Consider the following 18,019-nt stretch of genomic DNA (forward strand, 5'->3'; position numbering starts at 1 on the left):
TAAGTGAAAGTGTAGGTATAAATAGCTTGCCGTTTGAACGTCCAAGAAGGTACCCCACGGTGGCTCAGTGGTAATGCCTCGCATCACCACTGATACACCGTGGAGGTCCACCTTTGATTCCGCGCGCCGTAGTCTTTTTTCTGGATTTTTTTTCTTTCTTGCGTTTTCATATATATATATATATATATATATATATATATAAGGGGGAAAGAAGTGTATACCTAAGGGCTCGTTTTTCCGTGTTTTTTATATATATATATATATATATATATATATATATATATATATATATATATATATATATATATATATATATATATATATATATATATATATATATATATATATATATACACACATATATGGTGCATGAGGCCGACGCCGACGGCAAAATCCAGCCGAGAGTGTCCATATAATTGCTATCACAATAATAATAACCAGAATGCTGCAGTTGATATAGTCCTTTACGTTGTTCATCAGTGGTGATAGAGATATATGAAGTACTGGTCACTTATTTCATAGTACCACACACTTCTTGGCATCATTGGCACAAATTGATTGCAAGCAATAGATAATATAAGTGTTAGGAATGTATCAAATGGAGTCTCCTTACGTGACATCGGCCTGTCTGGCATCCTTATTTGTAATCACTATCTGTGCCAGCACAGAGCTACTTTTATTTTATTTATGCTTGTGCGAATATCCGAACGCTTCGAATATTCGAACGAATAGTAGAGTATTCAAATAGGGTTCAATTCGAGTTTAATTTATCGAATATATCGTAGTATTCGATATGAACGAATAGGTCTATATTAATCCCCAGGTAACTGCTTGTAAGGGTGGTTTCACTGCAGTATAGAAGTGCTAAACCATGAAAGCATCCATCTAGGGGAAATTGGCTCTGCCGCAAAGCCCCATTTCAAATTTAAAGGGGCGCTTCAACACTTTTTGAGCATGGTCAGCAAAGGCTGCCCATTAGTAGTCGAGGCTAGAGATAACGCATGAGCTAAATATTATAGCGCAGCACGCGACCTGGAATTCGCAATAAATTCTCAAAGTCAGATGAAAATTGCTTTCTTTTCTCGGCAAATGACGCCACAATGTCAAAAATCGCTCGTCAGCCGTTGTACTAGCCATTGGCTGATTGGAGCATTGGGCGCTCGGACGTTACTAGGGTCGCCGCGGGTGGCCGCAACTTGTCCACGCGTACATGCGCGATTGCACTGGAAAGCTGCATATTCAAAGAAAAAAAAAGACAAAGCATGCTCGAGGTAACGACGCGCAAGTGACGTACTTTCTTTCCCCATGCCATCTCTCCCGGGTTTGCCTCAAACGCTTTCATCGGGACAAGGAGAGAAAATGAAATTGCAGCATGTGGCAAATCGCAAAACTCCGCTCATACTGGACAGATTCAAAAAGGTTTTGCGGTGGTTAATTCGTGAGACAATAAGCTTCTTTAGTGAATCCATTCCAAGGCTACTTGAAAAGCTGTTGAAAAAGCCTTTAAATGAAAATATGATCTTCAAGTCGATCGATCCTTTTTTTTAAAGCTTAAAAGCTTGTTTTACCGACTTATACACTCTAACTGTAATGAATAATGTTACGTATTTTACATATTATCACTTGCATTCTACAGAAAGTTAAATCCTGCTACTTTTCAAAGTTGTTTCGACTTCCTTTGAATGGGAAAAAAAAAGAAGCATCTGCACAGCAGCCTTATTTCAATTAAAAAAAATATTGTGCAGGTTAGTTGGGTCATGATAAATATGCCCTTTTCTTTTTATACACCATATATTCTATTTGTGTTCGATTCGTAAATATTCGACCAAAATCACTATTCACTTTGAATCAGCTTAGAACCTAAAATTCACTATTCGCTCAAGCCTAATTTTGTTGGTACTATAACTCTGACATTGTCTCTTTCTAAATTCCTCAGAAATCGACAACTTGGGCCCTGTGACGCCAGCATGTGATTGGTGGAGTTTTGGAGCGCTGTTGTACGAGTTGTTCGCTGAAGCTGTGAGTGTAGTGGTCCTTCCTTATTATGGCGCGCTTTGTCACCAGAGAAATGCTGTCTCCTTGCCGAGACTGCTCCGTGCGGAGCTGTCGAGATGTATGGGTATTTACGTGGTGAACATCTGCAACATAGTGTGGGTGTTGGTGCAGATGTGTGTTTGCTCACGTAAGTTGTGTGGGTTGGCGAGGTCGAGATTTTGTTGAGATGTCACCTGGTCTGGAAGAACCGTTGTGAAAACAAAACAGACATCGACCAAGCTGAGGAAATAATAATAATAAAAAAATACATTTCAGTTCCTATACAAATCATGCTTGTTACAATGTCAGGTAAACATGTTAGGTAAACGACGTGGGCATGTGTTTGGTGAAGTGAAGTAGTTGTGGTGTGAGCATACATTGTGTAAAGATTTTAACTCTTATCCAAAGTTTGTGTTTTCCAGGAATGTGAAAACTGAAAGTGTGTGAGGTGCTGATTCGAGTCAGCGGTACTTACGATTCCTCTGCCCTTATATTTGTGCAGATTGCTCAATAATTCAGTTATATTGCTCAATATTCAGTTAATAATCTATTCAAAGCTATTACAAAACGAAAGGGAATTAAAAAAAACACAGAATTTGTAAATGTGTGCATATTTTCGTGGATATAGTTTACGGATTTGTGAAGGGACGGTTTTCGTACTAGAATCCGTAAGCTGTGGAACAATTTTTAAATTATTGGTAGGAATGTTGTCATTGCTAAAAATTGCCTTCGCTCAATGTGGCATACGTCTACTAGCATTTAATTAGGGGGGCTATCCGGCTGGTTATTATGCACGCTTATGTTGTGCTTAATTTTCTCATTATCATAAACACAGAGGCCATGTGTTGAAATTCTCTTCGCTATGCTGTTGTAATTATGGGCACACTTACTACAGCTGTGAGCTAAATGCTACTTATACTGGCTGATGCACTTGATGATCTCTGTGTGTGCTCATGTGTATGCCGCGTGGCTTACTTTATTTTTTTTTTCTTTTGTCATTTCAGCCATTGATATTATGCCATCCCGGTGGTGTTACACCAAGCACTCGCCTTTATATTCCCGCCCATGTTTCTGCCGAAGCTGCAGACTTGTTGGAAAAGGTAAGGAGTCTGGATCACTTACATTTCACCGCAATAGATATTTGTCACGCTTAGAGTGTGGATGATAATCGTAGAACACCTTGACGTACATTCCAGTTTTCGACGATTGTAGACAGAAGCGCTGCAAGTTGCAGTATCGCTGCTTCAGTCGACAGCCCTTTCTGCCTCTTACATTTTGCAATGAGGCTGTGTGCATCCTAAAGAGTTGAGATATGGGGATATTCCTCAGCTACAAAAAAAAAAAAGCATGTACTCGGCTGCTTGGGCTGCTGGTTAGGCCTCTAGAAGTGGCAACAATGCATTGACCTTTGAATTGGTATCATTAAAAAAAAGCAAGTTCTCTCTCTTTTGTCTTTTCTTTCCTGTCAAAGCTCTTGGAATACCATGCTCATCAGCGTCTTGGCCACGGCCCCACGGGCACCGAAGACGTCAAGCGTCACCCCTTCTTTGCAGCGATAGACTGGAAAAGAATGAGTCTCCCAAAGTGAACCGTGTAACCTCGAAGTCTTGCTCATGATTTCCACAGTTTTCATCCCCACATTCACGTCACTAAAAACTGTTCTCATTTGGGACTGATGTGTGAAGGTCATAGTCGTTTCCATCCAGCACTCGCCAGAGATGCATTTTGAATGTCAACACTGGACTGCTTCGCTGAAACCATTCTCTTCTCACCATTGATGATACTTGCAAGCAGAATCGCCATCGTCATTACACTACGTGTCACATATGTTGAGTTTGCTAATGGGTTGTTTATTTGTTGTGCTCATCTGAAACTCGTCGCTGGCTTGAATTCCCGCTCATTGTCTCACTGTCAGTGCCTTGGCAGCTGACCGCCAGTGGCTGTGTCGGAAACAAATGTGTCTGTGATTGATCTTGTCTGATGCTCTTGCGAACATCTGAGGTAGTTGCCAGTTAAATGTCAATAAGGCAAACTTTAATGTAATAAATTTCTTGATGTAACGAAATAGGTAACCTTTTACAACTTTGCCTTCGTAGAATGGCACATATTTATCACCTTAATATCATGAAATGCATCAATCCGCAGTCTTGAGGTGATCAAATTTTACTTCTGCCGCATAGGAAGATTAAGGTAATAAAATGAAACTTCTGCAGATACTAGTAGACAAATGGCGTAGTTGTGCCTGGTTTCTGCTAATACATTCCTCGAATTGCATCCCGTATGACGGGGAGTGGACGACAAAGTGGAACGTCTTTTCTGGCTACAACCAAGCTCGAGTCAGCCAGTGCCCTCAGCACTGCAGTGTCTTCATGTCATTAATGGGTTTATCACTAAATCATGGCTGATGGGGAATGATAGGCTCCAATTATAACTACTTCTTGGCTCATTCTGCAACTAAATGCTTTTATTGTAAGCCTTTCGGATATATAGTAGAGTATCGTTAAATGGAAACTGAAGGGGCGAGGAAAATGTTTTCTGTTTAACAGCAGTTTTCTTTACTGGGAGGTGAACAGGGGAGCAGAATTCAAGCACGAAACCAATCATATTAGAGCTAGCTGTTCTATTTGAGCAGCAGTTCTATTAAAAGATTCCCGAATCTACTATAACTTAACGAGAGGCACGAATCTTCGAATTATTTTTATGAAAACTACATAAAAATAATTCGAAGATTCGTGCCTCTTACTTTTGCAGCTTACTTTATGAAAACTACATAAAAGGACGAGTTAAGCAGCCTAACGTTTAAATGGTGTGAAACGAAATGATTAAAAACGCCCTTGATCTGACTTTTCGTTCTTTCAGTTGTATGATTGTTTCATTTCTATTTTTAGCTTTCATATTCACTTTTGCATGATAGCTTACAATCTAGCATGCCATGATGTAATGAGAGAGGTGCCATGAACACATCACGGTGACATCGTTGCATTCAAGTTCACCTGGTGTTTCGGTGATTTAGTCAAGTTTAGTGGAACAATAAAAATGTACCGTTCAAGGCCTCATTTTATGCTTTGGTTTTTAACAACAAAGAACTTGAATGTTGTAGAAAAAAAGAGAGCACTCTTTTGTGTTGAATCACATGTAATATAGGTACTGCAATCCTGAATGCTAAATGTTGCAACAGTGTGGTGCGGCGGCATACGCATATTCATATGTGAAGCTTGTATATTTGTCAATGAATTGTGTAAGTGCGGGTGCGCTGCGTGTCAAAGCTGTTCTGGCTTATAGTTTGCTTCATCGTTACTCTCAATAATTTCTTGCTTATCTTTCATTATCGTTATGAACACACAGATCTTTTTTCCATTGTAGACGATACGTAGAACAAAGACAAAGCACGCAGTCAAGAGGACACTAAACAGTTTGTGGAGCACGCTTGTGGGTATTCCGTGATGAGAACAGTTGGAAGCACAGAAGGAAAAATAAAAACAGATATGAAAGACAGACACAGACTAAAAGCAGCATTTTCGCTGTGTCACTACATCACGCTTCTGTAGTACGAAAAGAATAACCATTCTTCTTGCAGGTGGAGTATTCGTAACCTATAGGAAACAAATAAAAACGAGATGTGTGCCTAATGTTCCCTCACCAACTCTTATGCGATTGGTTTAGACGACATCTGTTGAAGATTATCGGTGAAAAGGGATGATGTTGCATTCTAAAAGGACCGAGGAATGAACACAATAAGGGCAGAGAACATTTTATTGACTGTGATGGCTCAAATATTAGAAAGTACCTCGAAATACGCGATACTAGTGCTGGGATTTTCGTTTGAAATTCTGTAAAGAAATGACTGGCTTCCGTTATTTTCACCCGTAATCAACCCTTCCTTTTTCTGCCAAAGAAATAATAATAGCGGCGCTCAAGGGCTGCTCTGGTAGTTTTAAGGCAATTTCGTTTTTCATGCTTATTGTGTGAAAATTAGTTGAGGAGAGCAAAATATATGAAACTGACTTGGTGGAGAAATATATGCAATGTAACGTGGTGGTGCCTGTGTCGACGAAGTGCAGCAAAGTGTGGTTCTCAGCATCATCGCAAAGCATGTGTTCACTTTGGCCACTGTCACTCCTCACTTTTAGCTCTTTACATCATGTAACGAGTTTAACTCGAAGCTGATCGCTGAAGTGTTGCTGTTGTGTGTTTACCAATGGCGAGTTTTCACTCATAAGTCGCGGCTCTTGAGGAACTGCAGCTTACTCCGGTAAACCCAGGCTTTAATGAAGACGTCAAAAGTTATTTTTTTAGAGCAATTTTAGGAATGAGGTCCTCAGGCTTTGTTTCGTGATAGTGCTTCTTGGGTCACAGTAAACTTTTGCCTGTATTTTATCTTTTGTGAAGTACGAGTAGAATGAAAAAAAAAAAAAAAGAGAGAGAACAAGCCATTAGCTTTGTCCATTCACCTTTCGACCGTCCATCATCATCCAGTGTGCACAGTGAGAGAAATCCAATGCAGTAGACTTCCTTATGGTGAACGTAAACGAAAATCACAATAACCTGATTGCGAACTGAGCTCTAGAGCAATCCCACACATTCTCCAGAAGACTACCTACAATAAGGCTACAATTTACAGCTTGTAATATTCTTGCACTGAACTTTAAATGGTCACAGCATCTTGAATTTCATGGGCGGCGCAGTTTTTCTCCACACTTCTTCGCAACACCCATTTCTACGAGTAAACTAAAATGATTGGAATGGAAATTGATTCTGATGTCAAGATGCACTGGCCTGCTCAGTTTCTGGTGTAGCAGAGGCTGCAACATGTGAACTTAGTGGGAATAAATGTGAGCAGTACATTTATTAATCCTTTTATGAGTAGCTCACTGTCAGGACATCATGATTATGTTTAAGAAGCCGAATGTTCTATTTTGAGACCGAATTGGCGGTGAATTAAACAGTGTTGCCAGCCTTCGTACTTGCTATGTTTAGTCTCTTTCATTGATGTTAAGCATGAGTGTGCAGGTATGATTTGATTTCTAGTCATGGCGGGGAGGAAATGCGGAAACATCCGTGTACTGCTTTGACTTGTGTGCACGTTGCAGAAAACCAGATAATCAAAATTAATCCAGAATCTTTCAATGTGGTGGGCCTCATAATCTTGTCAACACCAGAATACAGTCTTGAATTGCAAGTCAAACATTAAGCGAACTATTTCTGCGACATCGATGTCAGTGCTCTTTTAAACTTACTCAAGTCGTCAGAGAATAAATTTGTTCTATCCAAGTTTGTCTAAAACAAGTCTACTGTAGCTAATAGAGTGTACGGTTGTGTGCATGGATTTATGTGTCATGGTGAACAATATGTCGCATGTGCCAAATTTGTGCATTCCTGTTTCAGTCACCCTTTAAAGTGCTGACTCTGTAATCACTGCCTCTGCTTTCTTCCCCTCTTGATCTATGTTGCTACGTAAAATTTGATTTGGAGACTTCCCATTGGAAGTTCTGTTGCCGCTACTGTTGTGAAGCGAGTGATAGTTGACTCTGCATTTAATTAAAATATCACGTTAGCATCACTGAAATTGTGTTCCTTGATGTGTCCTTTCTTCCATCTCAGTTTTTCTCATGTCCTGCCAAGTTGGGGAAAGTGGCATGATGCCGGATTAGTTTTCTGGCACCCTTGCTATAAGGTAGCATGAAATTTCATGTTACTGGTATTCTTAATTTGTAATTTTGACTAAGCTACCGTAATATGTCATTTTCGTTAGGTTGTTGTGCCATATGTCTTATTCCTTGCTTTTGAGTGCCTGTTAGAAGCAGTAAAACGGCTCGGTAGTGCACTTCTACCTGCAGCACAACTATCCACGAAAAAGATGAAACAATACTCTTTCAAAACAACATGTATATTATGCTGGAATGGAATACAATAAAGACATGAAAAATATTCACAAGTAAATACAGCGACAAACGTACAATCACAACTTTCAGCCGAGTATTGCATAAGTTCGTTCCTGTGTGTCGAGTATATAAGGCACAACACTTATACACATGAGTACATTTCGAAAGTAGGTAACAACAGTAAAAAATATATAGTATACCGTATTTATCACTACAAGTTCTTGCAGCCAAAACACTCTTATGAGAAATGTGGTTGGGCTGGACAATAATTGCATACATCGCACAATTATTGACTTCGATAAAAGAGGTAAGTCATAAAAAAAGCCTTTGTTTGCGACCAGTTGCGTATTCTTGTACATAAGCACATCACCAACGAAAAGCTGCCACATAAACACCCAAAATTTACTCCAAGGATGTTTTTATAGCTAGGAAGAGACAAAACATCATGCACTGAACATTTACAAAAAAAAAAAAAAAACTCTATATAACTGTTCATAATGGCAGTACAAAAGTACAAAGCCAACGCTACTGCTTCCCAAGAAAGTGTTCTGTGAGCATTGCCACGGTCTGCATTCGGCTAGGAAAGATACAGATTCATTCCCACCCACAACAATGGGAGCTGAGGTCTAGACAACATCGATTGAACCAAAGGCATGCCCAATTGTGCAACATATTCATTGAGACGTGATCGGGAGCTTGTCCACAAAGTTTCACACGAGGTCTTTCTATGCTTTAAACACCACATGTCTTTTTTTTCTACACCCTTAAACGATTCGGAGGTAATCAAAAACAACAGTACTGGGAGCAGCTCTTGGCAGCTGACTAGGCAGAAAACATCAAGTAATGTCACGGACGCAGAAGAAAATTCAAAGACATAATTTTCTCTCCGCAAAATTGCTGCTACATGAACAGGCTACTTGTGACATGTTTCACTGGGCTCAGAAAGTTGCCCTCTCGTGGAGATGTCGCATTGTAGTTGAGATACCATTGTGGTCTGTGCTCAAGCTCATTTGAAAAAAGAAAAGTGAGAACTTGTAAGCTTTCTCATCGTGTGGTTTGGCACTGTAAACAGTTCTCACTTCACCCCGTCTCTATTACAGACTGACCACTTGCGACATGTCACTCAAGTGGTAAGTTTAGCTACTGACAGCGATTAAATAAAAGCTTACAAAGGGAAGCATCAACACTTTACTACGCTAGGACTACATGCACGAAGCAACATTTTACATATAACCAAGTCATTCTACGCACCCTTCCCCTCAAGCATTTTCTCTAGTGTGCAGCTTGTACAGTCGGGGGATACACAAACCTCGTGTTACACTGCTGTTAAGTATAGTAACCTCGTCTATTCACAGTACCGCAGTGTTACCAATCTCACTGACCTGTACGTGTGTCAGAATAATGCAAAAGGAACACACTGGTTATGCTCAAGTGCAACACTGCTTATATGCATTCAGGTTTTTCCCAAGTGATAAAGTTTAACGCACTCAGGTGCAGGATACAAGTATGTTCATTTGCAGTGTTCTTTCCGATAAGCCCTAAGGCACTGGCAAAGAGTACAGTGTGTTCAGGTGCTGCACAAATTTGACAAAGACGTCCTGCTAGTAACGCAGTCCCGACATTTCTCATAACAATCGCGACAAGACATACAAACATACATTGCTTCCCCTGTAGTGCGACTCGAGCACATCCGAGCACACGAACTCAGTTTCCTCGTAGGAAGTGCTGAGTTGCGTGCGGCAATGTTGCGGGAATTTCATTCCTGTACATCGGACGCTTGGTTCTCTTCTATGTTCGTGGGTGACTCTTGAACGACCACTGTCGGTGGAAGCTCGGTGATGCCGTGGCTTTGCAACAGTTCCCTGAGGGAAGATATCTCTTGCTCCAGGGCGTTGCAGTAGTCGCGGTTTCTGAGCAGGTCCTGCATCAGCTTCTCACGCAGCTTGCATTCCCGCATCAACTGACGTTCCGCTTGAGTCTTTACCGTGAGCACTATGCCTGTGGGGTGAGAGGCGCAGGTAAGCAAACTCTTCTTCACAATACATGACGGAGTGTACAAGTTCCCAGCAATGTGAGAAAAAAAGAACGAAGCAAGTTTCTTTGAGGAATGGAGAAATCAGTTTGGCTGGGTACACACAGTTTTATTGAACACTGCCATGCCCATGGGTACAGAACAATACTCCTCCAAAGCAGCCTCTTAAAGGAATACTGACCTAAAATTTTCATACGTTGTTTGATCTGTTGTAATAAGTAGCCAATGAACTATCTTTTATAAGCTGCACATTATTGAACGAAGGACGAGTACATATGTGCTATTTGGTCAAAAATAAACTTTCTCCTCCTTGTCCAACTTGCCTCTTGACCCAGTTATTTCGACTGGAGGTCTTGTTTGCTTGAGTGTGCAATGATTAATTATTTGGAGATTGTTCTGTTGTCCCTAGAGAAAGTGCCCTTTTAGTGAACATCGAGCTGAGCAAGATTCAGCAGGGTTTTCCTGTCAACACAACTAGCTACATCAGCAGTGAAAATGATGAGCACTGCATTGATAACTCTTTTTTAACGAAGGCTTCCTTGGTACTGCCAAGGCAGTTCTAAATAGGAGTGAACGCTCAGCAATTCACTGCTGAGGCACCAACTTTTGTACTCCCATACAAGTCTATAGAGGAGATGCTGCCTTTCTCCATTAAAAATGTCTGCTAGGAGAAAGCGCTTGCAGGGAGCACAGCAACCAACACAAACTTGTCGCGTGGGTGTTTGACGGTTGTTTACATGAATGCAAGTTGTTGTCTATTTCGAGACGTGCTGTACATAAGTCGGCGAACTCACTCATGAGTTGACTCACTCAGACTCTGATCAAGCCGTGAGTCTGAGTAAGTCCGGCTGAGTAATATTTTGGTGAGCCCGAGACCCGAGTCCAGTTGAAGGAAATTCTCACGAGTGTGAGTCCGAGTGAGTTTGGCCCTAGAAAATTGTATGTCTGAGTGCAGGTGAGTCCAAAATGCAAAATACATTTCTTGAGTGAGTGACATGATGCTATGTACTAATCTTCAGCATTACTATCAGCCTTACCTAGATTAATGTTTTCACTGATGTTTGTTCACAAGTATTTCAAAGCAGTTTTGTTCGTACACCATTTCATTATTTATTAATCAAAGGCGTGAATTACATAGGGGAAGTGCGTTGACCCTCACCTCAGACTCTTCCGGAGAAATTCTTGATAAATATGTATTATGTAGTTATCTCTTCCAAGAAAAATGACCCAACTAGTTTGTGAGCACTCATTACGCATATTCTAAGGTACCTATAGTATCACACAACGCGAAGAAGAGCACCGATTACGTGGCATATTGTTGTTAAGAAAGAGAATTGGCATCTTGGTCGAGAAAGCTAATTCTAGGCTTATGGACTCATGAGCCAACTCACTCAGACTCTGATCGCGTTATGAGTGCGAGTGAGTCCGGCCAAGTAATACTTTTGTGATTTTGAGTCTGAGTGAGTTCTGTTGAATAAAATTTTGGCGAGTCTGAGTCCGAGTGAGTTTAAAGCGCCAAATGTATTTCATGACCGAGTCTGAGTGAGCTCCGCAGGTTTCGCCAACCTATGGCACTGCTCCATTTCATGTGCACTTGCATTCAAGGATATATTTTCCCCTGATATTTTGTAGGTGATGTGTGCACATCAACACTAATCAACCTCGCAACTTATCTTCGGAATTTTGTGTCAGGAATCCTGTAAAGATACACTACAGGTCAAAATTGTCTCACGTTTTAAGCGCTCTATCTTCATGTATTCTATAAATGTACCCTTTTTGGAAAAAACAGCTTCTTTGAGGGGGAGACAAATGTTGGGCCAGCCCAGTGTTGCTACACATGGTATGTGTCTCTTGTAATTCGTTCCACAATTTTCAGAGATATGAGCACAAATGGTGATATGCTAATGTGCGTTGCTCTGAACGTGCATAATGTATATAGTTTCAAATAGAAAACACTGCTTCAAAGTAATTAATTAATATGTGGGGTTTAACGTCCCAAAACCACCATATGATTATGAGAGACGCCGTAGTGGAGGGTTCCGGAAATTTCGATCACCTGGGGTTCTTTAACGTGCACCCAAATCTGAGTACACGGGCCTACAACATTTCCGCCTCCATCGGAAATGCAGCCACCGCAGCCGGGATCTGAGTACACGGGCCTACAACATTTCCGCCTCCATCGGAAATGCAGCCACCGCAGCCGGGATTTGAACTCGCGACGTGCGGGTCAGCAGCCGAGTACCTTAGCCACTAGACCACCGCGGCGGGGCCTGCTTCAAAGTAAACTCTAATGGTAACTGGCACTTATTATGTATAGTAAAGCAAAGTAGAGAAATGTACACACCGTGCTTCATCATTCAAATTCAAGGTAAACAACATAACTTTTTGAACAAGTACAAAAGAATGAATGAACCTTGATAGGACAAGCAATGACCGGCTTGAGAATGCCGATGCACATAAGGAATGTGTACATGTTGCACAACAAGATAGGATGAGATTTGGCAAACATTGATGAAGCACGGCTCACTATTATCATCGCACGTATCAGAAATGAAAGTTCTTTGATAAACTGGTGTGTGGTTTTCTAGCATTTGGTGTTGTACCTCCATACACCATCTGAGCAGCTTCAGTTTTTTTACCATGTGCACTGATCATGATGTTTTTAGATTGCTTTGCTCTGTTCAAACAGGGATGTGCAACTAAGGGTGTGGCAGGGAATGGCCTTAAAACCCTCGTTACCATTTCACATGTTGCATTTTTGCAACATGTGCAAGCATTTTATTGCCTTTTCATCTGGCCTACAGTGCTTACCTTGAATCCGCATGGAACCAACTAGCTGAAAGTTGTGCTGTGCTACTAATACACGCACAGAAAACAATGCAGGAGGAATCACAAGTGCACAGGACGTGTGTGAAGCACATTACAGATAAAAATTGTGTCAAATTCGACATTGCCGTTATCTGCTTGTGCCTCTTACTGAATTATTTTTTCTTTGTGCCCCTTGGTAATGTTCTTCAAATATAAATGTGTAAAACCAACGAGCCCCTTTCCCGGCTGATCCAAACAACTAGCGAAAACTGACTCTACTAAGCATTGTGCAACTGCCATACCGGGAAAATAAGGGAGTAGAAAGGCACCGTACCGTTTAAGAGACGTGCAACTCGCCAGAGCCGTAGAACAATGATGAGGCCGGCACCATTTGCAGCCGACTCTGGGTCCCTAAATGCTACATCCAGGGCGAAGGAGACGATGACGATCCCCGCGTCAAACACCTCCATCTTGTGTTGGAAGAAGCTCAGACGATAAGCGTACAACTTGGCGGCGATTTCCACCAAAAACAAGCTCAGGATGAAAATGCTCAGTGAATGGATGATCTGCAAAGGCCCCGCATGGTGCTTATTTAGTAAGAAAGCATAGTGACGGTGCACAGCCTTTTGATGCTTGAGCATTCAGCATAAGGTTCTTGAAAAGGTAGGCGAATGGTTGTGAAGCCTACTGTATTTACTTTTATAACTCTACCATTTTTAGATATCAAGGTAATTGAGGGTAGTTAGAACCTATTAAAAGTAATGTTGATCTTACATTTACCATTAAATTGCCACTGACATTTAAAAATGTTTGTTAGCTGAATGCAAACCCATTTTCTATTCTCACCACATTCGGAAGCTCAACCACTTTTACAAAGAAAGCGCAACCAACACAGAAAACAAGGGAGCAAATTCGAATATAATAATAAAAGCTTGAAGCATTTATAAAATTATTTACCAAGTTTGCTTTATTGCAATATGACCACAATTGTAGCACAAGGGGTGACATCCAGAAGAAAAAAAAATAATATTGTATTATTGAACTTTTTAGACAACTTGAATTCAGGTATTTGATTGTAACACGAGGGTCGACTCCACGTAGTGAAAATTGGGAAAATTTGGGAAAAACAGCATATTATATTTGATTAAATACAGTAATTAACATTAAAAAAAAACGGGGAATTAACATTTTTATAATGAAGAGTCTCGGTTCTTGAACCAGCTACACTGAGTAAAAAATGTTGCAAAGATTCCAAAATAAAATGTTAATTTACTAGACTAACATAGTGCATTAAAAACTTGATTCCTAAGTTTTGCTCAAGAGATGCTAGGTTTATGGTAACAAAATAATGTCATGAGTTTTGTTACAGTGTGAAATTTCGGGAGGTTACATTGTCGCTGTGCTTATTTTTCAGTGCGAAATAATTATCTTCCATTGTTAAATGATTCATGGTCCTGGGCAAACTGTATTATGATTTATGATGCCAAAGGGTATTCTGTGTGGAACAGTATGAAATCAACAGCTGGCTTATATTTCTATATCATCCTTCATTAAGCAGACAATCATAGTAAGACTGACTTACTTTAATATGTAATTTAGAAGTGGAATGTATTTCAGTAAAAAAAGAAAGACATTTCATGATGTTCTTAATTTCTCATTAGATTTTCAGGGAAAGATGGAGTCTCAAAGAGATTAAAAGTCCTTGTGACACAGAGTGTCACTGGAACGAACGTTTTCACAACTGGACTTGTCTTCTTCAGGAGTTGTAGTCTTGAAGAAAATTAGGCCTGTTAAAAGAGTAGCTCCAATCTTGCTCCGAGGATTTTTCCCCTGACCGATATTTGTAGCCTAACCACTTTCACGTAATAGAAGGATGAGAAATGTAGAGAAGTGGTGGTGATAAAGTTGAAACTGTTATTGCTTATTTATTTACTTCTTCCTTCATGTTTTGCTTCTTATCTTTTGTGCTCTTTCTATTGTTCAAAATGACCTATTTTAGTGAAACATAATTACAGCACGCTCCCAAGACTAAGAGTAGCTTTCTTGCTTCTATTTATATTCCATTTCTAGTAACAGGTGCAATGCTGCGGAGGCTAGCGAGACTTCTTTCAGTAGTTGCGCTCACGTTAGAAAGTAGTTCAATGTTTCTACCACCCAGAATCAAATTTTCTATTTCGTTCTTGCTGCGAGTAGTAATCGAAGACGTTTTACGTCTTACAAATAAGTATACGCTTTTATGTCTGTTATTATGCAGCTGATTGCTTAGAGTCTACTAGCTTTCGTTTTTCGGTATTTAATTTGCAGCCCGTCGTGATGTGTCACTCAGAGACACACGCTCGGTCCCCTCGAGCATTTAAAATGATGAAAGTGGACCACGAGACGCATGGAGCTATAAATTCTGTCAATCAAACTTCTTGCATAACTTCCACAACATTGCACCTGGTGTGTGAAATGGAATATACAGTCAAACTATTTTTATAAAAGGCACGCTGCGGGCAGCAATACTTGTCTTTTTTATGAGATGTCTCTTATAAGCAGGGCACCTCATATGCATTTTCTTGTCCACCCGTATTTTACTGTAGGCACACTGACGTCTCTTATACCCATTTGTCTCTTATAAAGGGGCTAGACTGGTCCTTGGTTAGACTATAAAACACCATATATGGATTGCTACCAAAAGGCAGCTTAGGGGCACAATCGCTTTTCAGGTCTTTGCTTGCATTACAGACCGGTGTGTCACAAACATAAAAAAATTCAATATATTGTTACAATATACCAGTTACATGTCAGAAGCACTACTACAAGTACACAGACTAAGTGAACCTCTTTTCTTGTTTGGTATATTGCACAAAGCTGATTTTGTTGTTGGCATCAACAGAGTTGCAGAGGTTAGCATATATGGGGCAGGTTAACACGTCAATGCCATATTTAGAATTTTCATGTATCATGGTTTTTCAAACGTGCCTGACCGTTTCTTTTTGTAGACCACGACGAGACTCTACCTTAACTCGTTAAAAGACGACCCGAGCTTGTCATGAGTCGTCGCCATTTCACCTGCACTCGTATGGCTTTTCAGCAAATTATTTTTACGAGTCCAGCTCATCAAATTGTGTTTTGCTGTTTAAATCGTATACGGAAGCGTGGGTTCTGTGATTGGTGCTTTCATTGTATGTGAGTGCACACTAAATGGTGGAATGCACGCAACTGTGTTTCTCGTGCGCTATGAACGATCTCGACTGCATCCGCTTGGCATTCTCGTCTTGTAAATCTTTCTCCTTCAGATAATAAAAGTGCAAGTAATGAGGAGGTCGGTGTCGCTTCTGATTATTTGCATAATGTTTGAAATTGACCTCAGAATACATCTCGAAATCCCCAGGTGTGTAATTACAATGCAAGAAATGATGATTGAAGCATTATTATCAGATGTTCTTGCAAGTATTTTTTTGTTTTGAACATGTCACTGTAGCATTTCAAGTGAAAAAAAAGTGCAGTTTACAAAAAATGTTTTGTGGTTCAACAGACACTTACAATGTAAGCTAAATGGAAGCCAATTTTTCCAAGGCTGCCATGAACAAGTATAACTAAATCACTGTCATGCATTTCTCCAGACATCCAACCTTACATTCAATTCAGATATGTCATGTAATCATTTTTATATTGTTTTTAAAGTTGAATGGACTCATTGTTATCATAAGGGAATGATTTAGTTGTGATTGAAGAGTGGGACTGCCTTCTTTAGCTTCTCATGCAAATTGAAAGGCTGATTTGTTAATGATATCGTTACAAGAAGGCTTGACATCGTTGCAAGGGAAGAAGCATCAGTGAACGCAAACTGTTCGAATTATGAGAAACGGAAGAAAAATTGCTGCTAGAGATAAATAACATGCATCTTGGTTGTAGCAATTACTCAAACATTGTCTCTTGCCACTGCTGTTGTTACAACTAGCCGTACCCACAATAAATATACACCAAGTAGCAACCAAGATTATTAACTTGATCTAACCATATTTGCATTATTAAGATCAAATTTGAAAAAAATTATGTATGGTCGAATTTTGCCAATTTCATTTGCTCGAGGAACGAGAGATCTGTTTGATTTAGGCAAAGTGAATTTGTGCCCAACAAGTAGTAAGAGGTACGTTGCTAATATTGAAAAACGGTAAACATAAAGAAAACGAAAAAAAATTATACTGCTCTTCGCACTCTTTCTTGAGTGTTTTTGTAGCATGGTTTATTTAATGAAAAGTTCGTATGCAGTGGTGTCGATTCCTTGTGTGTGTGAGAACCACATGGTGCTGGGAGCAAATAGACGAAAATTGCCAGCTCCCTTTGCGATGTTGTGGAAACAACCAAGACATCCTTGCACTGTTTCTGAACGTGTCATTCATGATACACAGCAATTATTAGTACGCTTGCCTTTGGTGCGATGTAGCTGTGTTCATGCAGCTTCAGGATCTCCAACTCGACAAGCAGTTCAGTGATGACTAGAAGGCAGTCGAGAACAACCAAAGCCACGATGGCAATCTGTGTAACACAAGAAAATTTAATGTCGCAATGTCGCTTACCACTCTGCAACCAACTCCAGGTTTTGAATTGTGCGGTGTGATTTTTCCAAAATGGGAATCAAGAAAATAAAATTTTGTTTGCTACACACCTGAAACTTGGTAGAATGCAACAGGGCTGACAATTTCTCGCGGAATGTGACAAAGGGTCTGATGTCGACGTCAGACTCCATGTCAACGTCTATAGACACGAAACTGGCACTGGGCTTGTCTCGTGTTTGTATAGTCGCAGCGTCCTTTTGGAGGGAAGAATCATTTTGTTCCCTGCGACCGGACAATAATTCAATAAGGTTTTGAAGATCTACGCTGTGCAAACCACAGTCAAATTCAAAGTTGTTTGCTGCACTGGAAAGAATACGTGACAACTTTCGCATATTTACTTTAGTCAACGCCGAAAATCGGTATATCAAACTTAGTTCCCGTGGCTTCTGTTAGCACAACAAGCGGTGTGCCGATTGCGAGTCTCGCAGCATGCCCAAAACTTTACTTACACGACTCGCTCCATGCTCGCAGGCAGCTGACGCCAACGGGACGTCCCAACTGTGGATGCAAAAGCTAGCCTCACAAACGAGCTAACCGTGACTGAAACTTTCTCGGTGTCTACTGTCGCTCCAAGCGTTTATCATTGTCACGCAGATACACAGCCACAAAAGGTGCGATCAACGAACTTTCGCACTACGCCCCCCCGACCCATCTGACCA

General features: G+C 40.5%; 2 protein-coding genes across 2 annotated transcripts in view; one reads left to right on the forward strand and one right to left on the reverse strand.

Moving 5' to 3' along the window:
• The window catches only part of LOC119172756 (ribosomal protein S6 kinase-like 1), a 34,420-nt gene extending 30,561 nt beyond the window's left edge, over positions 1-3,859 (forward strand). The window contains exons 13-15 of the mRNA XM_037423905.2: positions 1,937-2,019; positions 3,039-3,134; positions 3,506-3,859. Coding sequence (XP_037279802.2) covers positions 1,937-2,019; positions 3,039-3,134; positions 3,506-3,622 — 296 coding nt within the window. The 3' untranslated portion in view covers positions 3,623-3,859. The remainder of the gene's footprint in view (positions 1-1,936; positions 2,020-3,038; positions 3,135-3,505) is intronic.
• Positions 3,860-9,294: 5,435 nt separating this feature from the next.
• On the reverse strand, positions 9,295-17,973 carry LOC119172766 (voltage-gated hydrogen channel 1). The gene is made up of 5 exons (XM_037423915.2): positions 17,810-17,973; positions 17,411-17,582; positions 17,173-17,280; positions 13,091-13,322; positions 9,295-9,914 (listed from the first exon to the last, which is right to left on the reverse strand). The coding sequence occupies exons 1-5, from the start codon at positions 17,821-17,823 to the stop codon at positions 9,673-9,675; spliced, it is 768 nt and encodes a 255-aa protein (XP_037279812.2). The 5' UTR covers positions 17,824-17,973; the 3' UTR covers positions 9,295-9,672.
• Positions 17,974-18,019: the final 46 nt, after the last annotated feature.

The sequence above is a fragment of the Rhipicephalus microplus genome, chromosome 3 (genome assembly GCF_043290135.1).
Source record: "Rhipicephalus microplus isolate Deutch F79 chromosome 3, USDA_Rmic, whole genome shotgun sequence".
NCBI classification, from domain to species: Eukaryota; Metazoa; Arthropoda; class Arachnida; order Ixodida; family Ixodidae; genus Rhipicephalus; species Rhipicephalus microplus.

Excerpts from the sequence above, each read along its gene's own strand:
- LOC119172766 (XM_037423915.2), bottom strand. Across the intron at positions 17,281-17,410 it reads TGCATTCTACCAAGTTTCAG|ATTGCCATCGTGGCTTTGGT; the intron begins GTGTGTAGCAAA and ends TGTGTTACACAG. Across the intron at positions 13,323-17,172 it reads ACAGCTACATCGCACCAAAG|ATCATCCATTCACTGAGCAT; the intron begins GCAAGCGTACTA and ends GGGCCTTTGCAG.